Source organism: Scyliorhinus canicula, chromosome 18 (assembly GCF_902713615.1).
Source record: "Scyliorhinus canicula chromosome 18, sScyCan1.1, whole genome shotgun sequence".
NCBI lineage: Eukaryota > Metazoa > Chordata > Chondrichthyes > Carcharhiniformes > Scyliorhinidae > Scyliorhinus > Scyliorhinus canicula.
In genome coordinates this window covers 93,967,355-93,990,959 of record NC_052163.1, presented here as the reverse complement: position 1 = coordinate 93,990,959, position 23,605 = coordinate 93,967,355, and the positions used below count along the sequence as shown (strand labels likewise).

The 23,605-nt window shown below is 44.1% G+C and overlaps 2 protein-coding genes across 3 annotated transcripts in view; one reads left to right on the top strand and one right to left on the bottom strand.

The window, feature by feature from the left end:
• Window positions 1–23,598, top strand: part of mydgf (myeloid-derived growth factor) — a 65,430-nt gene extending 41,832 nt beyond the window's left edge. Inside the window, exons 5-6 of the mRNA XM_038776908.1 lie at window positions 19,636–19,708; window positions 22,725–23,598. Of these exons, the coding sequence (XP_038632836.1) occupies window positions 19,636–19,708; window positions 22,725–22,804 (153 nt within the window). The 3' untranslated portion in view covers window positions 22,805–23,598. The remainder of the gene's footprint in view (window positions 1–19,635; window positions 19,709–22,724) is intronic.
• Window positions 18,189–23,605, bottom strand: part of LOC119953080 (protein Largen-like) — a 56,760-nt gene continuing 51,343 nt past the window's right edge. For both annotated transcript variants that reach the window (XR_005457952.1, XM_038776905.1), the window contains one exon: window positions 18,189–19,671. The gene's annotated coding sequence lies outside the window, so the exon portion shown is untranslated. The remainder of the gene's footprint in view (window positions 19,672–23,605) is intronic.

Genomic DNA, 23,605 nt, shown 5'->3' with positions numbered 1-23,605 from the left:
CACTCCCTTTAAATCAAACAGACCTCATTTGCACTCCAGGGGAATATGTGATGTGTTTTCTTGTGATATGTAGAATATAATGTGGATCATAAACTGTGTTGTATTTATGCTCAAGTTTATTATGGAAACTTAACCCGAGGGGCATTGTGATTTTGTGTGGTTTACTGTAAATTATAACTTACTGCTCCATGCAATAAATAGCTGAAACATAAGCTGCTGTATAAAAAGAAATCTCAATTTTCCCCGGTCATCTTTTCCTGTTGATCCCCCTTGCGGGTTGGGGTGCTTTTTCTGACTGATCATGTATCACCAAGCTATTGCATCATGGAAAAAATTAAAGCTGAACACTATCTAAATAAAATAAATTAATAAGCTTTATTGTCACAAGTAAGCTAATATTAACACTGCAATGAAGTTACTGTGAAAAGCCCCTAGTCCGCCACATTCAGTGCCTGTTCGGGAACACAAAGGGAGAATTCAGAATTCTCAGCTGGTACGGGAATTGAACCCGCGCTGCTTGCCTTGTTCTGCATCACAAACCAGCTGACTAGCCCACTGAGCTAGACCAGCCCCCTCTCTTCTATGTACATCTGCATTTTTGTGCAATGGGCGATGATCGGCTTTAGGAATCCTGCCTGTATGTTAATGTACATCCCTTTAGAAGGTAGCAGCCTCACAATTAACGGGCAGAATTCTCCGCCGGCTCCAAAAATCGCGGAGGCCGTCGTGAACTTGGCCGCGATTCACGACGGCATTGGGGTCCGCACCCCGCACCTAATTCACCCCCCCCCTGGGGGGCTATTAACGGGCCCCCGTCGTTCTCGGCCGCCGGAAATGGCGCCCGAACGGCGCTTCGCGGATGTTATCCGCGCATGTGCAGGAACCCGCATATGCGCGGATGACATCAGCGGCAGACGATGTGAACATGCGCATGCGCGGTGCAGTCTTTCTCCACCGCCGCCTGGCAAGACGTGGCGGCTTGATCTTGCCGGGCGGCGGAGGGGAAAGAGTGCGTCTGTTTTGGATGCAGGCCTGACAATCGGTGGGCACCCATCGGGCTCGGAGAATCGCCGTTCGCCGTGTAAAACAGCGTGCAGCGATTTTTCCAAGGGGGGGTAGAATCACAGGGGCGCCGGGGGGGGTGTAAAAAATGTCGGGAGGCCCTCCCACGATTCTCCCACGCCATGTGGGGAGCGGAGAATTCCGCCCAATATTTTTCTCAAACTTTTCTAATGTGCCACTTGTTCTGGTAGAATGTTGAGGACATGTTTGGAACATAGCAAATAAATCCAGAAACATATCGGGTTAAGTAAGAAAACTAAAATAAGCCATTTATATATGAAACCTAGATATGATTAAATTGATTTTTCCTGGAGAACGTATGCTCCATAACATAGCAGATTTCTAAAGTTCATAGCCATTAACTAGGATTTGTAAAGCAATCTTTTGTTGTTGGAGAGAAAAACTTTCCCGACAGTATATTCATCTGAAATTGGGCCCTTCTAATCTGCTGCCAACATTAAATTGAAAATAGAAACCTCGAAGATAAGTCCACAAGTTTAAGTTTAGTTAACATCAACATGAATAGTTCAAAATCATTATACACTGGCTATGTCATAAATCATTTGTTGTAAGCGCCAGGGCATATTATCTTAAAAGAGCTGAGCATGTGTTCTCTCCCAGTTCATGCTGGACATGGCTTTGTAGATGCTGTTTATCCTCTGGTACCTCACCCATGTAGTTAATTCTCATGCATGAGCTTGGTCTGTGATTATTTGCAGCATATTTTTCTGGGTTGCACATGGGACAATGAAACCATATGCTGTTGCACCAGAAAAGGAGGCCATTTGACTCATTGTGCCTGTTCTTTGTTCGAGCAATCCAAATTAACTGCTCTATTCCTATGGCTCTATAGCTTCCTCTGCTTCAAATATTTATGCAGTTTTCCCTTTAAAATATGATGTAGCTTCTGCCTCAGCTCTGCAGCAAAGTATGCCATGCACATAAAATCTTTGGTGTCAATAACTTTCCTCTAACCCTCCTCCCCACCCTTTTAGAAAATGTCATAAATTCATGACCTGTTGTCATGACACCCAAACTAGAGGAAATCGTCTTTCTTTATTCACAATTAAAGCTCCTTGCCTTTTTGCACTTCATGAATTACGCTGATATTTTAAGTTTTTTCTTACAATGGTAGCTTCCCATTCCTAGCTTCATCCTGACGAATCCACATTGTGAGCTCTTTATGCTTGAATGGTCTTTCTCTATGGGGGTGCCAACTGTGTAAGTTGTTGCATGTCCAGTCGAACCAATATTTTGTGTGAAACACCAACTTGTATTTATTGCCTTTTAATGTAATAAAAAGTCCCAATGCACTTCATAGGGGATTTTAAAAATTCATTTGAAACTGTCGTGAAAGGCAATATCAGGGTTATAAGCTTGGTTAAAAAGAGAGGTCTTAAGGAACATCTCAAAGAAGCAAAAAGGGGCAGAGGGGTTTACGGTAGAATTCTAGAACCTGGGCCGAGGCAGCCGAAGATGGCCACTAATGGCGGAGCAATTAAAATTGGGGATGCTGAGGAAGTGGCCAGAATTAGATGAGCACAGATATCTTGGAAACTTTTGGAGCTGGAGGCAATTGCAGCTATGGGAGTAAAAGGCCACGGAGGGAGAATTTTTAAATTGAGGCATTGCTTGATTAGAAGTCAATGTAGATCAGCAAGCGCATAGTTAGTGGCTGAATAGAATTTGGCATAAGAGGACAAGGACAATCGTCTTCATTGACTGCCATTTACAGAGTAGAAATTGATACTGTGCTTTGAAATATTTAAGTTTAGAGGTAACAAAGACTACATAAGGGTTTTCGCAGCAGATGAACTAAGGCAAGGGCATAGTCAGGTGGTGTTACAGAAATGGAAATAGGCAGTCGTAGTGATGTCACAGCTACCATTACTTTCTTACTGTTTTAGAGGAGGCAGTGACACAGTGGTATTGTTGCTGGACTAGTAATCTAGAGACCCAGGGTACTCTTGGGGACCCGTGTTCAAATCCCACCATGGATTAAAGTAAACACCAAACCCAATAAAGCATCTGGAATTAAAAGTCTAATGAAAGACCATGAAATCATTATCGATTGTCGTAAAAATCCAATTGCTTCACTGATGTCCTTTTGGGGAAAAAACTGCCGTCCGTACCTGGTTAGCCTACATGTGACTCCAGTCATACAGCAATGTGGTTGACGCGTTCCTGAAATGGCTGAACAAACCGCTACAAAGAAAACACAAAGGAATGAAACGGGACAGACCACCCGGCATTACCTAGGCACTGAAAACCGGAAAACCCAACCCTGTCGACCTTGCAAAGTCCTTCTTGGTAACATCTGGAGGCTTGGGCCAAAATTGGGAAAGCTGTCCCACAAGACTATTCAAGCAACAGCCTGATTCATACTCTCAGAATCGTGGCATGCAGATAATGTCCCAGACACCACCATCACTCTTACTGGGTATGTCTCAACATCAGGACAAACCCAGCAGAGATGGTGCAGCATAGTAGTATACAGTCGGGAGGGAGTCCTCAACATCGACTCTGAACCCCATTAAGTCTCATGGCACCAGGTCAAACATGGGCAAGGAAACCACCTGCTTATTATCGCATACTGACCCCTCAGCTGATAAATGAGTACTCTTCCATGTTAAACGCCACTTGGAGGAAGCACTGAGGTTAGCAAGGACTCAATGTATTCTGATGGGGACTTCAATGTCCATCACTAAGAGTGACTCAGTAGTGCCACCACAGACCAAACTGGCCGGGTCCTAAAGGACATAGCTCTTCGACTGAGACTGCGACAAGTGTTGAGGTAACCAACAAGAGGGAAAAACATACTTAACCTCGTCCTCACCAACCTGCAGAAGCATCTGCCCATGACCGTATTGGTAGGAGTGACCACCGCACAGTCCTTGTGGAGATGCAGTCCTGTCTTCACATTGAGGATATCCTCCATAGTGTTGCATGACACTATCATCTTGTTAAATAGGACAGACTTTAAACCGATCTCAGATGGGGCTTCCATGAAGTGCTGTGGGCCATCAGCAACAGAATTGTACTCAACCACAATCTAATCTTATGGCCTGATATATCCCCCACTCCACCATTACCACCAAGCCAGGGGCTCAATCCAGATTCAAGAAGCGTGCAAGGGGCATGCCAGGAGTAACATCAGGCATACCTAAAATAAGGTGTCATTGTGTTGAAGCTACAACACAGGACTACTTGTGTGCCAAATAGTGTAAGCAGCAAGTAATAACCAGAGCTAAATGATTCCACACCATCGGATCAGGTCTTAGCTCTGTAGTCCTGTCACACCCAACCATGATTGTTGGTGGACAATTAAACAACTGGCTGGAAGAGATGGCACCATAGGTATCCTATCCTCAATGATTGAGGAGCCTAGCACATTTGTGCAAAAGGTAACACTGAAGCATTCGCAACAATCTTCAGCCAGAAGGGTGATCCAATCTCTGCCTCCTCTGGAGGTCGTCAGCATCAAAGTTGCCAGTCTTCAGTCAATTCAATCCACTCCATGTGATATCAATAAACTGCTGACGGCACTGGATACTGTGAAGGCTATGGGCCCTGACAACTGGTCCTGTGATCAGCCTGGTCAGTGGACTTCAGCCATACCTCTTTTTGGGCCTGCCCCCGGCCCATGTCATGCGACACTCCAGGCCCACCCTTGGATGTCCACCGTCATCAATCCTTTTCCAAATGCGCCACATCAACCAGAATCTTGTCAGCAATCCTCCCCCCAATCTTAACAAAATATCATCCACATTTCCCCGCCCCCCCCATCCACTCCTACTTCCTGACAACGCACTGCATTCCCGTAAACTAGCCAACCTCCCTATCCCCTTCAATTTCCCATCCATACTCCCCTAAACAGCAGCAAAAGGTGCACTCACCATCGATGTTCCCCATGAACAGCCTGCATCCAAAAAGCCCCGCCATTTAGACAAACAAAACACCTCAAATGGGGAAAAAATTCAGAGAACAAATAAACATATACACGCCAAAACTCCTCCAGTTCAATGTCCTCACTCTCCTCCCAGTCCATTGGCCCTCCTGAACTCCATTGCCTATTCTGGTGTGCCAAAATAGTACTCGTGCCGTGCTTTTGGATAGTCATCCAGAGGCGGGCCAAACTTCTCCCCCTCCTTAAAGAGGAAAGCCTTGACTCAGTTAAACCCAGCCCTCTTCTTCGCCAGCTGTGCTCCCAAGTCCTTCTACACCCGCATCTCATTGTTTCCCAGGTGCACTTCCTTCTCTGCCTCGCCCATCAATTGATCTTCTCCTTATCCAAAAAGTGATGCAATTGCATCATCATTGCCTTTGGCGACTAGCCTGCTTGGGGCCTCATCAGCGCCTTGTTGTGCTCGGTCGATCTCCAGGAGCTGATTAAAGGCCCCCTCCCCCATCAGTTTCTCCAACATTTTGGCTACTTACAGGCCGGCGTCCGCACCTTCTATGCCTTTGGATTTCCTGGAGCAACTCCCCAGAACCTTCCCCTGCTCCTTCAGCCTTTTTTGCGTCTCCCGCATCAACCCCCCCCCCCACGTCCGACACCAAGGAGGACAACAGCTCTCATGCTCACCCACCGTCACCTCCATTTTCTGGATCACCCAGCCCTGAGACTCTGTTCCACTCTTTTGATCCCTATTTAATCGGTTCCACCACTTTGGCCAGAGCTTCCAGGGCCTCCTTCCTCTGCTGACTGAACTTTGCATTCAGAATTTCCACTAGCTGCTCTGTTGACCACTTGGTGGGCAGAACAGCCCCCTTGCCGTCCACCATCTTATCCTGTGGCACATCACGAAGATTCTCCAATTCCAGCAGCTCTTCTCGCCCATCTCCTAGTTTCTGAATCCATCTACAAGTAACGCCTTCTACAGGCACTCCTGCCATCAAGAACTTTGCCTTTCGGGTGGGGAAAAGACAAAAAAAAACACCTTGAGCGGGAGCCACCAAATGTGTGACCGCTCACTCCATGGCCGCCACTGGATCGCCACTTAACCTCACTGTTAACCAACCAGCCAATCTTTGTGTCATCTGCAAACGTACTGATCCTACTCACCACATAGACATCTATGTTATTTATATAAATGACAAATAATAGGGGGCCCAGCACGGATCCCTGTGGTACACCACTGGTCAGTTGCTTCCAGACACGAAGGCAGCCTTCTACAATCATCCACTGTCTCCGACTGCTAAGCCAATTATTATTATTTTTTTTTTGTTTGTTTGTTATAAATTTAGAGTACACAATTCATTTTTTTTTCCAATTAAGGGGCAATTTAACGTGTCCAATCCACCTACCCTGCACGTCTTTGTGTTGTGGGGGCGAAACCCATGGAAACATGGGGAGAATGTGCAAACTCCAGACGGACAGTGACCCAAAGCCGGGATCGAACCTGGGACCTCGGCGCCGTGAGGCAACAGGGCTAATCCACTGCGCCACCTTGCTGCCCGGCTAAGCCAATTATGAATCCACCGTATCAAATCACCTTGTATCCCATGTGAATTTGCCTTCTTTTTAAGTCTCCCATGTGGGATCAAAGGCTTCGCTGAAATCCATGTAAACTACGTCAACTGCACTACCGTCATCTACACGCTTTGTTACATGCTCAAAAAATTCAATCCAATTTGTTAGGCATGACCTGCCTCTGACAAAGCCACGCTGACTATGCCTGATCAAACCTTGCCTCCCCAAGATGCTTTCCTTCAGAATCTTCTCCAGTAGTTTTCCAACCACTGACGTGAGTCTCACTGGTCTGTAGTTCCCTGCCTTGTCTCTGCAACCTTTCTTAAGTAATGGGACCAATTTAGCTGTTCTCCAGTCCTCTGACACCTCTCCCGAGGCCAGAGTGAAATTTCCGTTCAACACCCTCCCAATGTTCTCTGGCTCCACCTGCAGATTTCCCCATTGGTCCTTAATGGGCTCTAATCTTTCCCTGGTTATACTCCTCCCGTTGCTATACTTGTGCCATTGTCAGAGGGGTGGTTTTTGGCAACGCCGGTGGTCGCTGTTGCGGCTCCATAGGATGGCTCCAGGTTGGCATCCAGTGCCGCCTCCTCCCGATCGGTGCTCATAGGGCCCTGGGGTTCACTCCGGGAGGAGGGTCAGTTGGATGGAGGCCTGGCTTCTCTTGCATCATCTGACTCTGCCAGCCCTGGCGACTCCCAAATTCTGCAGCACAGTGTTGGCGCCCTCTGTGATGCTCCTCAGTGATTGCGACATGCTCTGGAGTGCCCTGGCAATGCCCACCTGCGTCTGGGACAAGCTCTGCAGCTTCTCGGCTTTGCCCACTTGAGACTGGGACATGTCCAGCAGTGCCTTGGCTAAGCCCACATGAGACTGTGTTCCGCACCGCCCCATCAAGGTCCATTTGGTAGTGAGTTATGTCCCCCAGTGACTGGGACATGTTGTCGAGCGGCTCAGCCATGGACACTTGGACACCTCCACTCATGCGGCTGACGTCATGCACCAGGCTCTCCACTGTGGTCGCCATCCTAGCAATGTTGGCCTCAGTTGCACGAATTGACGGCGCCCATAGCCTCTGGGACTCCTCCAATCGGGTATGGACGTGCTGAACTGTCGCTGACAACCCCCTCTGAATATCGTGGTTGCACCCTATCGACTGCATCATCTCTAGGTAAACCTGATCCAGAGGCTCAGCATCTGACTGGGGTGGAGCTGAGTCCTGGGATCCAGCAGACCGCTGTCTCGCCTGGGCCTTCCTGCCTCCATCTGATGTGCATCAGCAACTGTGGTGCTCAGCAGAATATACCCAGAAGCCTGTCCAGTACTGTCTATCACCGAGGTATGTGTCTGCGCTGGTGGTGGGTGGGGATGATAGCTGTGCCACGATTACGGTGGTATCCTCTGAGCACCCTTCAAGGTGTTCTCATGGGAGGCACCAGATGGGCTGGCATCGTCGGATGAAGATCCTGCTGTAGAATGGACATGTGGTCAGTGGGAGAGATGGGTCAGTCTGCATGGCCCGTGTGACAGGTCATCTGGGTGGGGGCCGGTGGAACCTCGCCTCACTCTGCATGCCAACCTCTACGTCAGTGACAGATCTGTCCTCAGCTCCCCCGCGACCACCGGCGCCCATTCCTCGTTTGGGGGGGAGGGGTGAGGATTCTGATGTACAGCGCCCCACCACCCGTCTAGACGCTCTCCAGTCTGTTAAGGGCCAACTTCTCCTACAGGGACACAGAGGGGACATCGTGAGCTGCACGTGTCGTTCATAGCAGGGGTGTAGGGCGTTCGGGTGGAGATGGGGCATATGTGGGCAGGGGGAGATGGGGGAGGTTGGGAGTATGGAGGGGGTTGGGAGTGTAAGCAGCTCAGCTGGACATGGGTGGTCTGGGGTGCTGCGTGAGGGTGGTGACAGTGCATTCCTGTTTGGGGGGGGGGGGGGGGGGGACACAGGGGTGCCTGGTGCCAGCCCACCCATTTGGCCCAGTGGAGATAGTTTATCTTCTTACGACACGGTTCTCCTGGTGACGGGGTTCTCCTGGTGACGCACCCCAAGCTGAGTTGCCACTGCCTCCCAGGCTATTCTGGGTGCCGTGTGGCTGACCCTCCGAGATCCTCGGGGGATCCGGGCATCCCATCTGCCCTGGTTGGCATCCCCAAACCGTGGGGCTAGACTACTCAGCAGCATGACTGGGAGCTGAGTGAGGTTGGCTGTGCGCTGAGTGAGGTTGGTTGTGCAGTAGTGTTTGAATGCTGCTGTCCTTTGTCAGCAGGGGGCTGGTGAGTGTGGTCCCGGCAAATCAGCTGGCAGGACCACCATTTGCTTTGTGAAGCCTGTAGGCCTTCGTTAAGTGGACTATTTAATGGTTTATAGCGGTGATGGTATCACCGGCCCAAGCATCAGGAAGTTGGCGGCAGTTCTCAGCTACCACACTTAGAAACGCGCCTATTAGATTTGCCAAGGCACAATTTGCCTTTAAATGTCCATGCTGACTGTCCCTTATTAATTCAGACACTTTTAAATGCTTGCAAATTTATCTGAGCCAACAAATTATGATTGTCAGTGTATAGTTTGCTTACCTTCTCTGACTACTCTTAATAACTCATTTGCATCTATTTAGCGGGCCCGGTGCACTATGCTCCTGTCATTCTGCTATTCTCTGGTCCCAGGACCCTGAATCATGTGGGCACGGATCATTATAGTTCTTATCAGCATGGCCCTGGCGTGATGGACCTCTCAGTGGGCCAATTGCTGGTAGAGACCATTTGAGAGCCTCAACTGCCTACCCACACCTCTCTGCCAGACCCGCACCAACCCCCCCCCCCCCCCCCCCCCCCCCCAACTGCCCACAGGGACCCCAGTAATAGGGGGATTCCTGCACACACTGACCCCTGCAATAAGGGGTCCCCCCGCAGGGACCCTGTGATGGGCAACCACCCCACAAGGACCCCTGTGATAGGGGGACCCCAACCCACAGGGGCACCTTTGCATGGGGACCCCCACAAGCAGAAGCCCATGTGATATGGAGACCATCCCCTCGCAGTCTTCTCAGCTCGCTCTGTCTGTCTTTACTGAACAGTTCTCTGTTGTAGTACTTTTAATCTCCAACTTCTTGGAAACTTCCCTTTATTTCTCTAGTTTCCTTAACATTAAATTAAACCCACTTAAACTGAACCTTAATTCTAATGTTTACCAATACAAAAATAAATCCCTTAAAACTATCTTTCTTTTTCTAACAGTCTATATGACTTGGTAACAAACCAACTAACCAAAATGCCAAAACTTATTTTGTTATGCTAGTTAGATTTTGTATAGTTTTCAATAACCTAAGGAACTGTCTACTCTTCTGTCCCTTTACTTTGTGACGAGCATGTTTTCATCCTGAAAATTACATACGAAGGTTCTCACTTAAAAGATGCTCTTTCTGTTTTGATCTTCATGCATCAGCAAGATTGTGAACTGTCATACCTTGATTAAGCACAACGTCCGTTTGAGCAATGTAAAAGAGATCCATCCATCTCTGTAATTAACTTGTCATTTCCTAACACATCATTTTAGGTGATAAACCTGAAAGGATTTAGTGTAATTGCATTGAACATGGATGTCAAAGCAGTTTTTCAGCTTCATCAATAATTCAGTAATTATTCTTTTGCATATTGCATCCTTATTTTATGGCAGATTGAATTATGTACAGCACTTGTGGGTGTACCGACACTGGATGGACTGGAACAGTTGAAGAAAGCAACTCACCATTACTTTCCTAAGGGCAATTGGGGATGTGCAAGAAATGCTGAATCTGTAAAGCATAACTTTACAAAACCTTAACTTAATCGAGTTATAATTTTTTTGAAGTTAGCTTTTAAATAATGAATTATTTAAATTCTTATTTCCTTTTCACCCCTCAATCTCATAAGTTTGATTAGACAGTAGGAATTGAAGTAGAGTGGCTTCGGCTTTGTACTTCAACAAAAACACAATGTAGCACAGTGTGAAGTTGCCCAAATCAAGACGTCGTATTTCACCAGTCTGACTTCCTGACAGCAATAGTGTAACTCCCAATAAGGCACTGACAGCTATATCAAATTATGTTTAGTGCAAAAAAGCAAATTACTGCAGATGCTGGAATCTGAAACCAAAGAGAAAATGCTGGAAAATCTCAGCAGATCTGGTCGCATCTGTAGGGAGAGAAAAGAGCTCTCGTTTCGAGTCCAGATGACCCCCTTGTCAAAGCAAAGACAGAGAAGTGGGAAATATTTATACTGTTGAGTGAGAATGAAAGATAAGTCATAGCCACAGAAACCTTTGGAAACGGGGTGCTAATATCCACAGAAACCACGGGGAAAGAGTGCTAAGGTAGTCCCCAGAGAGAGCAAAAGTGTGAAAGGCCAAACAGCAGAGAAACTAACATCAGAGGGTAAACTGTGACAGATGTAGATGTGGGGGGAGGGGGAAGCAAAGGGGAGAAAGGGTAAGGAAAGATGGATAAGATGGGTGGGTGGGGGGGGGGGGATGATAAATATATATAAAGAAATACGAGAGAGAAAGAAATGGTAAAAGACAGTTAAAATGAAATGGGTTGAGGTGGGGTAGAGCTAATCATCTGAAGTTGTTGAATTCGATGTTGAGACCGGGAGGCTGTAGTGTGCCTAAACCGAAGATGAGATGTTGTTCCTCCAGTTTATGTTGAGCTTCACTGGAACATTGCAGCAGGCTAAGGACTGACATGTGGGCATGGAAGCAGGGTTGTGTGTTAAAATGGCAAGCAACGGGAAGGTCAGGGTCCTGAATGCGCACAGACTGAAGGTGCTCAGCAAAGCGATCACCCAGTCTGCGTTTGGTGTCTCCGATATAGAGGAGACGAAATTGGGAGCAGCGAGTGCAAAAGACCAGATTGAAAGAGGTACACGTGCAACGCTGCTTAACCTGGAATGAGTGAGAAGGGCCTGGGATGGTAAGCATGGAAGAGGTAAAGGGGCAGGTGTTACACCTTCTGCGATTGCATGGGAAGGTGCCATGCATAATGGAGAAGAGTTGGGTATGATGGAGGAGTGGACTAGATTATCTTGGAGGGAACGGTCTCTGCAGAATGCTGACAGGGAGTGAAGGCAAGATGTGATTGGTGGTGGCATCACCTTTCTTTATATATTATATATTTAACCCTCCCCATCTTATCCACCTTTCCTTAACCTTTCTCTCCTTTGCTTCTCCCTTCCCCTCCACCCGCATCTACATTTGTCACAGTTTACCCTCTGATGTTAGTTTCTCTGCTGTTTGGCCTTCCACACCTTTTGTTCTCTCTGGAGACTGCCATTAGCACTCTTCCCTGTTGTTTCTGTGGCCGTTAGCACCCTGTTTCCTAGGGTTTCTGTGGCTATGACTCATCTTTCATTCTCACTCACAGAGATGCTAGCTCATCTGTAGTTTCATATCTCTGCAGTATCGCCGGCACAAGTGCTGCACCACTTTGGATCTTCCTCTATTGATTCTGGGGAGGCGTCTCGCCTGATTGCAGCAGCAGTCATTGGCCACCGGGCCTGGTCCCGATGATGTTCAGGCCAGGACGGGGTTCCAGATGTCCTACTCCTAGGGGGTGCTGTTTGTCTAAATTGGGGGGCGTCCTAAGCTGTTCATCTCCATCTCCGACATCCCGTGGAGGTCCTGGAATCCCTCCTTTGCACTCTCTCGTGAGAAGGAGATTTCTTCGGCCATTTTTAGGTCCAGCAATAGCTTAGCAGCAATTTCCGCTGGGTTGCCTTATTATTTATTCCGCATACAAAGCATCTCTGTAGGGATGGCCCATCGTGGTAATACTCCACCAGTTTGCGTAGCCATGCTAAAATTTGGTAACCAACTTGTCCAGGGTGTTCTCGGCCGTGTTAAATTGGTATTTTTGGACAATGACCAACGGCTTGGGGTCATAGTGATTTGTTACGAGCGCCACTAATTCCTCGAACTTCTTGGAGTCTGGGGCCACGGGGTAGGTTAAGCCCTTTATGACGCCTACAGTGGGGGCCCCACAGGTGATCAGCCCCAGTAATTGCATTTGCTTTGAAAAAATAGCACATGCGCTTTGCATACTGAGCCCAGTCTTCCACATCGAATGTGTCGAGTCTACTGCATAGTGGCATTTTTGAAACAGTGCAAATCTTATTCCTTTGCGTTGAAAAGTATCGGTACTCTGCCAGCAGCGCCAATGGTAGTTATCCTCAACACCAATATTATCGTTCAAAAGGAGCCCAAAGAGAGAGTCAAAGTAGTTTATTTTCAACTCATTAGGAAATATACATACAAAGCAACAGTCTAAGTCCCAGCCAGTACCATTCTGAGCCGTAGGCTCCTATCTGGGCCGACTTTTATCTTATGAAATTAACAAGCCCGCTGAGGGGCGGGTTGCACTCCACGAGCCCCATGGGTAGATCATCAGGTCATCCCGTGGCTCTCGTGGTTATAACAATGGCAATCTGAGTTTTTAAAAAAAAGATTGAGGATGAGCCTGGTGATACTAGTGAACTGAATTCAGACTGCAAACATGGAGATGGTTGATGTTAGACAAATGTTGGAGATACATCAAGAAGGATGACTAAATATCACTGGACCTAAGAATATCTAACCTGTCAGGATGACTTAATGACTAGAGTAACTGATGGTATTAGCAGCTAAATCTTTTCTTTACTAGATAAGGAATTAACGAAAAGGATATCTATCTGTCAATGGAATGTTGGAACCAGGAATGTGCATTTTGAGCACTTGTTTGAACCCTCAGTTAGATCGTGGCTGATCTGTATCCTAACACAATCCACCTTTCTTGACAGCCGATCACTTAATAAAAGTGCCCTTGCCTGGCAAAATTCAAGCCATCTCCATAATATTATGAATTGAGCTATCATCTTCGTGCTTTTTGTTGGTGAGGTTCTATCCTTCTGTGAAGAAACGTTTCCTAACTTCTCGCCCGAATGGCTTGACCTGGTGTTTAAGGTTGTATCCCCTTAAGCCAAACTCCTGTACCAATGGAAAATGTCTAGGTCTTGATATCCTATAAATTCCCTTTTAAAATCCTAATCCTCCATTACGTTATTCCCCTTCACTTTCCATATTATGGGGAATGTAAACCTAGCTCAAGTAATATCACCACATATTGAACTCTGAGCCAAGATGACTTTCTAGTGGATCTGCACTGCATGCCTTCAAAACCCATACATAGAAGTGGCTTGTATCTGGAAAATATTGTATTTTGCTGATACACCTTTCAGACTTGGTAGATTAAATGCTGTAAAATTAAGAAAGACATACAATAATCTAATTGAACCATACTGGACTGAATACCTGCAACACAAAATGTATTTGGAAAATTTCAATTGACTCGGCACCCATATTTTTGAAAAAGCAACCCTGACCGCAGTGGCATAGCACTCCCAGTCGGACTTAAAGTTGTCATGGTCATTAGAATGAGTCGAAATGCTGTTTAGTCAGGTTGTGACTGGATTTGCTTGATGCTTTGCTGCCATAACGCTGTATATAAGGGGGAGAATCCTGTAAACTAGTGCACCATAATGTGTTAATTCAGTTTTTGAAAACTCTTAATTCATTACCTCCAATTGATTGCACTACAAGTACTTGTCAGCATAGCTTTTAAAAGCTGATGTTGTCTTCAAACATCTTGGAAAAACAAATGTCTTGGAAGAATAAGAATATTGAGTTTTAACCAACAGTATAGGTCTATTGTATTGAGCAATAGAACATACAGTGCAGAAGGAGGCCATGGCCCATCGAGTCTGTACCGACCCATTTAAGCCCTCACTTTCACCCTATCCCCGTAACCCAATAACCCCTCCTAACCTTTCTTTTGGTCACTAAGGGCAATTTATCATGGCCAATCCACCTAACCTGCACGTCTTTGACTGTGGGAGGAAACCAGAAGCACCCAGAGAGAACGGGGACACGCAGGCACGGGGAGAAACGTGCAGACTCCGCACAGACAGTGAACTAGCAGGGAATCGACTCTGGCGCTGTGACTTGTGCTGCCCTGATGTGGTCTTGTTAAATGGGATGTTTCAAAACATTATTAAAAAGAACTTTCTGCCTATTTAACTCTAATACTGATTGTGATATTATTAGAGGAGAAGAGGTTTTACTTATTATTATATAGTCAAGCAGATGTCTTTATATGGCTTATTTGCGACGTGAAAGAGGGGCTGTTCATGGGCACACAAAAGACATTGGGAGGGAAACCTGAAGCATTTGAACAGCAAAGCTTCCAAAATATTGGTTGATAATTTTCTCATGCTTTTTTGACTTTCTGTCTTAACCATTTTAGTCTGAGCTAGCGAAAAATGCAAATAGCTTAACAAAATTGTCCAAATTAATTTGAGGATATAGGATACAATAATCTTTTCTACATGCTCTTGCTTCTCCATACTTCATTACCATTGTTGAAATCAAAACCAATTCATTACTTTGTACTGAGTTACCTCTAGCCCAAACTCATTCTTAAAATCTCACAACTGAAACTCCTTGCTGTTGTCATTTTTACTCCTATAATGTATATGGATGAGAAATTAAATACTGATTATGCGTTTTTTCCATTCCAGTTAATTTGTGTTTGCAGCATGAAGCTTGATTGTTCAACCTCACTTTATTTAAAACGTTGCCTTCTGTGCACAGTTTCGTTGTTTATAAAAGATTATGCCACTCTTGTCACATTTTGTCTTTTATGAGATCCAACATACCTTTCTTTGAGAGGGGTGAACTCCCAATTTCCGATAGGCCTCGGAAGGTGCATGCGTGCACGACCGGGGGCAGGGTGGCGCATGTGGGTTTTCCTCGTTCTTCGGGCAAAGGACAGTACCTATGTGCCTATTCCTAAAAGAAAGCGGGCTTGTGTGACCCAGGAGCAGAGCACCATAATTAAAGAGTTGCAAGAGTGTGAAGGAGAAGCCTTGACAATTGGAAGGACGCTGCAGAAGGTTGGTGACTCCAGCCTGCGGCCATTGGGCTGAAATAACCCTTTGCAACAGTAGTATCTGTTTGATTTAGCATGGCCAAAGAGCTAAAGTTGTGCTGGAGTTCAGACTTGGGAATCCAGGGAAACTGAGACTTTGAAGTAGAGATTGAAACCCTGGGAGGTGGGCTTTTGGTGAGGCCGTCCAATTGGAGCGAAATTTGGCGATAAATTCCAAGGCGGGATGTTTTGAAGATGCAGTCTGGAATCCCTTGTGAGAGTTTCAGTGAGATTGTTTGACTTTGTTTACTGACATCTGGGTGGGTTGTTGAGAAATCCGTAGATACAAAACATTTTTGTGCTACCTGGGAGTGTAGGACTAGGGGCTTAGTCTTTTTTTTTAAAAATAGCCAGATCTCAGAACTGAAATTGGCAAAACCTTTGTATAGAGATAAATAAAAAATTTGTTTAATCAAAACTAATTTTAAATCTGCGATTGATCAATTTTTGTCAACCAAAGATATTAAGGGGTAAGGAGTTATCTCGCATGATTTCATTGATTGGTGAAACAGGCTCGAGTGGGGCGAAATGACCTACTCTTGTTCCTGGAAAGTCTCCTAATCAAAAGAAAGAAAAAAATACTTGCGTTTATATAGTGCTTTTAAATCTTTGATAAATGTTGGAAGTTGTATTGTATTTTTATTGCAGTAATGTTATTAAAAATCCTGGTTTAAGATGCATGCTGTATATCTGCTAAAGTTGTGATTAGAGGGTCATAAAAGTGAGATGAGCATTGATTGTAACCATTTACTTGTTTACAGATAGATAGGTAATGGAACATTGTTTTGATTTGGAAGACCCCTGGTCTGGGGTGATTTGAGGGGTGATGCTTAATCCTGGGTGGACAGGTCATGGGTTATCTTAGTGGGAGGAGACCGAATAATGCCTTATGATGTAATTAAAGAGGTGGATCCAGGTATGCCTGTAGTTTTGCAGGTTGTCATCGGATTTGGGTTTCACCTTGCTCCTGGAATTTTTTTCCCAAGGTCTTTGCACAGAAAAGCAAGTAAACCTGATTGTAACTTCATTAAGTGCTTTTTGAACTGTACTTTCTTGCTAATGTGAGTGATTCTGTGTTTAAATTAAAATTTGCTTTAACATAAAAGGTACCTATTGGGCAGTGTTATCACTCCTGGGACAAAGTATCCTTTCCTCACAATTTTACAAATTGCAAATTGTTGGGTTTCTCATTTGGAATACTAACAAACCAAAGTTTGTTTGGTTTAGCACACGGCTAAATCGCTGGCTTTGAAAGCAGACCAGGGCAGGCCAGCAGCACGGTTCAATTCCCGTACCAGCCTCCCCGAACAGGTGCGGGAATGTGGCGACTAGGGGCTTTTCACAGTAACTTCGTTTGAAGCCTACTTGTGACAATAAGCGATTTTCATTTCATTTTCAAGTCTCAAATTGCCTTACAGTCAATGTATTTTTGAAGTGTAGTCACTGTTATCGTGTAGGAAATGCTGCAGCCAGGTTTTGTGCAAGCAAGCTCCCACAAACAAATATGATAAAATTATTATTTTTGTGATAATTATTGTGGGATAAATATTGGCCAGGCCACTGGGTATGAATCCCGTGCTCTTCTTCAAAATCATGCCATGGGATCTTTTATATCCACCAGAGCAGGCAAACGAGGCCTCAGTTTACTATCTCATTCGAACGATGATGCCTCTGATATTGCAGCGCAGCCTAAGACCTCCGCTAGAGTGTCAGCTTTGATGCGTGTACACCAGTCCTGGAGGGGCAACTGAGCCCAGAACCATCTGACTCAGATGCAAGAGTGCTACAGGCCACAGTGAACAGCAGTTGGAGAAGAGCAATTGTTGAAAATAATTGACAGTAGAACCAAAGCAGTAGGTTTTCTAGATGCTTTGAAGGTTTTGATAGATGTCTCAATTCAGGTTTGTCAAGAAAGTTTCCGGTATGGAAGCAAATTCCTTATACTGTTACTGATGGACAAAAATAAGTTCCATGAAGGGATGGGCAGGATGTTTTTGAAATTGGGGTTAGGATGTGCTGAATGACCTGCATATGTGTGATTTATAACAGGGGAATTTGTTCGAGATGCCTAAATTCAGTATTCTAATGAGGTTTAATTTACCTTGCTGATTTAGAAAGAATGGAGCGAAGACTTCTATGACCAGCAGGCCATTAAATCTTTAAATGGACTGTTGAAATCTCATTTGTCAGTAACATTTCTAATTGCAGAATAATAAAATTATCTCCCAAGTTGCTTCTGGAACAGATCCAAGTTAATTGCGCTAAATTTAGAAAAGAGTGATAAATGTAAATTTGATGTTTTTTAAGTGGTTGTCACTGAACTTGTCTAATGTATAAGGTCCAATAAACTTGGGAGGGGAGTGGGTTTGGGGGAGGTCACATTCCACCAGAATCTCTTTCTTTCATTACCTCCTACTGTTCTTTTGACCAGTTGAGTGGTAATTATCTTAAGTGATGTACATCGTGAAATGATCTCTCAATGGTACTATGTTTTCTTAGTAAAATTTTGGTTACCCTCCATCACTACCATTTTAAATTAAATGAAAATCGCTTATTGTCACAAGTAGGCTTCAGTGAAGTTACTGTGAAAAGCCCCTAGTCGCCACATTCCAGCACCTGTTCGGGAGCTGGTACGGGAATTGAACGGTGCTGCTGGCCTGCCTTGGTCTGCTTTAAAAGCCAGCGATTTAGCCCAGTGTGCTAAACCATCCCTAAGTATTGCTCTTGCAATTTGTGTAATGCCACTTAAGTTGTTTAACTTTCTGATTTTCTCTGTTGATTTTTTTGCTGTATTTTCCTGATGTGACAAATGGTTTGTATGCACCAGTGAGCATCCAATGCCACAATTGATCTGACACAAATATTTAACAAAGTGGCCCATCCTAGCCAATTTTGATCTGTATTCTAATGTAGAATGCTGTTTTTGGATTCCATGCTAATAAAGCTTGCTCTGTTTTCCTACAGAGTATTCTCTAGGCCCTTATTTTTGTATAATTTGCCAAGCAGGCTGTGTACGGGAGATGATGAATTATATTTGTAAAGTAACTCGTACAAGTTATTTCAGGATTATTTTCATGACAGTACTTGTAAATGCCACCAGTACTCTATTTTCAAACCTTTTATTTCATAGAAAAATACAGACGGGTAATTATATGTGAAAATATTAGTGGATGTGAAACTGTACAATTTAAACAGTCTTTTCTGTATGGTAGGTATGTAAGTTGAAGTGATGTTGAGTTATACACACTGTTTGTGAAAGCTACAAGCTCCCTGGCATCTTGCTGCCTCAGCAGGGAAGAAGGGTCTGGAGAATGGAAGTACTACCCCGTCCCGATCTTGGAAATAATGCAGGAATTAGTTGATAAAATACCAGTATTGAATTAGCATATGTTTTGCTGCCTTACTAGTCTCCCTCCAGACCGCTGATGGCAGGTTCAGGCAGAGCTGCCTTGTAACTGACAGTGCCAGAGTAGTTAGGGGAGGAGACTGGAACTGCTGGCTCCCCAGGGTAACTAAACTCATGCTTCAAAGTGAGTATTTTATGTTCTTTCTAAACGCTGAAAGGTGATCACCTCCGAACTGAAAACTTTTATCTTCTTTCATTGTGGATTTTTTTCTGCCCCTTTTAAAATGGCATAGATAATTGGCAGCTAATACACTTGGTGACCTTTTTTAGTCGATAGATTTCTTTCTGACTCCTTTTGAAGGGAGAAAGTGTTGAAAGACTTGTTTGGGAAATATGCTGGTCCTAAAATGCACAGTTCCTGTATCTTAAATCTCAAATTACACCATCCTGTGGCAATGCGACAGTGGTGCACTGTTCTTTCTCTTTCCAGACAGTAGATTCCTGCACACTTCCAACAAACTTTTAAAGTTGAAACCTTTTTTAAACAAAGGTTATGGATGTCATATTGCTGCTGATTACACTCTTTGTCAAATCCTCCAAATTAAAGTCAGTTGTATGTCGGGGATTCTTCTTGAAAATTGTAGCCATGCGTCTGATGATTAATAGAAGGAATTTCTTTTTATTTCTGTTATTATTGACTGTGGCACAAATAATTTGATTTGCTAATGTTCCACTTTTTACATTCTCCTTTCCAGTCTCAAGCAGCAGCAGATGGCCGCGGTGACATTCCCCTGAAAGAAGATGAATATATAATTAAAGAGAATATTGGTAAGTACAAAGTATTGAACAAGATGAACTATTTATGTCTGTCCATTCTACTGGACTGTGAATACTTTGCCCTGCCTCCATACTCCTGGTTTTGATTTAATTCAAGGGATGTAAACAATAATAGGGTGAAAATGAAGGGTGAAGAAACTGAAGTAGCTCCCAAGTTTCTGAAGTTAATTTAACAGAAATTGCAGCATTTCTGTCTAATATTGATTTTAAAACTGTTAAATTTCAATTCCAGCAACCCTCCCAATAATCCAGAATACTATATGCCGATCTCCGTATTTCAATATTCTGTCCAGTTCAAATTCAGTTTGCAGTTTCAAAAGTAAATGGATTCATAATATCCCAATCTCCACGTACAGTGGAACTTGCTGCATTATTGCGTGGAGTTCACTTTGCATGTTGCTCTGAACTATGTGATACACTCGTGCAACACGGTGGCGCAGTGGTTAGCACTGCTGCCTCACTGTGCAGTGGACCCAGGTTCGATCCTGGCCCTGGGTCACTATCCATGTAGAGTTTGCACATTGTCCCCATGTCTGCGTGGGTCTCTCAACCACAACCCAAAGATGTGCAAGGTAGCTGGATTGGTCACACTAAATTGCCCCTTAATGAAATTTTTTAAAACTATGTGATGCATAACTTTAATTTTTGGCCAATTAGCTTTTCCTAGGGCAGTATGGTAGCACAGTGGTTAGCACGGTTGCTTCACAGCTCCAGGGTCCCAGGTTCGATTCCCGGCTTGGGTCACTGTGCAGAGTCTGTACGTCCTCCCCGTGCTCCGGTTTCCTCCCACAGTCCACTGTACCTCGGTACACGTGACAATAAACAAATCCAATCCAATCCAGCAATGTGCAGTTTAGGTGGATTTGCCAGGCTAAATTGCCCTTAGTGTCCAAAAAAGTTAGGTTGGGTTACTGGGTTACGGGGATAGAATGGAAGTGTGGACTTAAATCAGTTGCTCTTTCCAAGGGCCGATGCAGACTCGATGGGCCAAATGGCCTCCTCCTGCACTAAATTCTATGGTCTAACTGACTGTTTTCCAATTTACTCCAATGTATTCCATTTGTTTATTTGAAAATTAACAAACTAAGCTCCATACTGGAGAACTAGAGCTGTAGGGTTGCAGAATCCCAGTGCAACTATACCATTTGGTTCAGTAACTTGAATATGTTCTCTGCATAAATTATTTCAATACTTAATGTTTTGCAATTAATATTCAGTTAAAATTGTGATTGCTGAAGTTTAACTCCTGTTATAAGAGCATAAGAAATAGGAGCAAGAGTAGGCGTAGGCGATTCAACCCCTCAAGTTTCCTCTTCCATTTAATGCTGTTATAAGAGCATAAGAGGTAGGAGCAAGAATAGGTGTAGGCGATTCAGACCCTCGAGTCTCCTCTGCCATTTAATGCAATTATAAACTTCACTAAAACTAAACTTCACTTTCCACCTCAATTGCCTGACTTAGCCTCAGTATATTCGATGACCGGCCTTGGCTGCTCTCTGAGGTAGAGAATTCCAGAGGTGACAAACGTTTGAGGGGAGAAATTTCTCCTCATCTCCATCTTAAATAAGAGACCCTTATTTTTAAACGGTCACTTAGTTCCAGATTCACCCATAAAGGGAAACATTCTCTCAGCATCTGACCTATCGAGTCCGCTCAGTATCTTCGATGCTTCAATAAGATCGCCTCTTGTTCTTCTAAACTCCAATTAGTATAAGCCCAACCTGCTCACCATTTCCTCATAAGCCAACCCTTTCATCCCAGGATTAAACCTAGTGAACCATCTCTGAACTGCTTCCAAAGCAAGTAATATCCCTCCTTAAATAAGAACACCAAGATTGTATACAGTACTCTTGGTGTAGTCTCACTGACTCTCTTTACAATTATAGCTACTTTTATACTCCCATCTCTCTTGCGATAACAGGCTGACATTCAATTTGCCGCCTTTATTACTTGCTGTATCTGCATGCAATAACAGGCTAACATTCAATTTGCCACTTTTATTACTTACTGTATCTGCATGCTGACATTGAGTGATTCATGCATGATGACACCCAAATCCCTTTATATAACAGAATTCTGCATTTAAATATATTCTGTGGGTTTTTGCCACTGAAGTGCCATTTTTCAAATTAGGCTTCATCTGTCAAATTCTTGTCCACTTAGTTAACCTATGTATATCCCTTTTGCAAATTCTGTATGTCCTCCTCAGCATTCATTTTCCTACCTGTCTTTGTATAATCAACAATTTGGCTGCAATGCATTTGGTCCCTTCATCCAAGTCATTAATAGAGTAAATAGTTGGAGCCCCAGCATTTATCACAGTGGTACTCCACTAGTTACAGTTTGCCAACCTGAAAATTACCCAATTGTCCCCTGTCTTTCCTGATAGTCAGTCCTCTATCCATGCTAATATATTACTCCCAACACCATGAGCTCTTTCCTGTGTGGTAAACTTCTTTGTGACACCTTATTGAATGCCTTTTGGGAATCCAAAAATATATCTACTGGTTCCCCTTTATCCACCTTGCTTGTTGCATCGTCAAAGAACTCTAATAATTTATCTAAGCAATTTCCCTTTCATAAAACTATGGCCGGAGTTTTCTGGCTGTTCTTGCTGGCAGGATCCTTTGGTCCTGGCAACTCCGACCCTCCACCGCGGGTTTCCTGGTGGCAGGGGTGCATAGAACCGGAAACCCAATTGGTGATGCCGCTGCCGGAAAATGGCGGGATGTCTCTGCTGCCGTGATGCACGCTATGGGGGCGCAAAAAATCCTTCCCCATATTAATTCTGCTTAATTGTACTTTGATTTTCTAAGTGTCCTATTATTTCCTTAATAATGGATTCCAGCATTTGTCCAATAAGATTTTAGGCTAACTGACCTATTGTTTTCTGCTTTCTGACTCCCAGCTCTCTTGAATAGAGATCTCAACTTTACAGTAGTGATGTAGTCTAACCTGCAGGGCAATGCGTCATTAGTTTGTGCTTAAACATCTTTTCTTATTGCAGTGACCCACAAGGACGGATCATTCAAATCAGAACTGTCCAAGCTTCTAATCGTTGCCCGCACCCGCCACGATGAACTGTGATTTGGGTGACTTGTTTTTGTAATGGTTGAAAATGTTTGAACATTTTTAAATTATTTGAATGTTAGCTGCATAGGTCAGCTAATGGGAGCATTTTCTACCCATTTAGAGCTATGAAAGCAACCTTGGAGGTTAGGGAACTTCTAGAACTCTACAGGCATTTACTTACCCAAGGAATCCATACTGTTAAAATTACCATTGGTACCTCACTTAAATCTGATTAAACATCAGATTTGTAAATTGTGTATTTCAAAAACGTGTCCTCCTTTCTGATACTGAGACTTTTGTTTGCATTAGTGTGGTGTGTTTGATCAGTTAACATACACTGGGAGCTTTTTTGACCATGCTAGCAGAACAACTTTTTTTTAAAACATCAAAAATATGAACCTTGCATCTGTAATTTTCAGAATGAACCTTGACCTGTATAAGATGTCATTACAAAAATAAATTTTGTATGCAAAGATTTTTCAGCAAATTGTTACATAAACATGGGTGTTAATTTATAGAGCTTATCTACATAGTGCTTTAGAATGCAGGTTAGGTCATGCGCAAACAGATTTTTATGTACTATTGGATTTTCTCCATAATCCTAGATAATGGATGCGGATTGGGTTTTGGGACCACATGCCTTTATGTACTGCGATTAATTGCAAGTACTGTGATACAAACCTGATGTACAATCTAAGTTGGTCTTGTTTTTGGTTCTACTTTGCACATGATCCATTGTTTTTCTTTTATATCCCAGAGCTCTCTTACAAAGGGAAATAAATTTTGATGTCAACTGATTTGTATCTCAATTTGTGA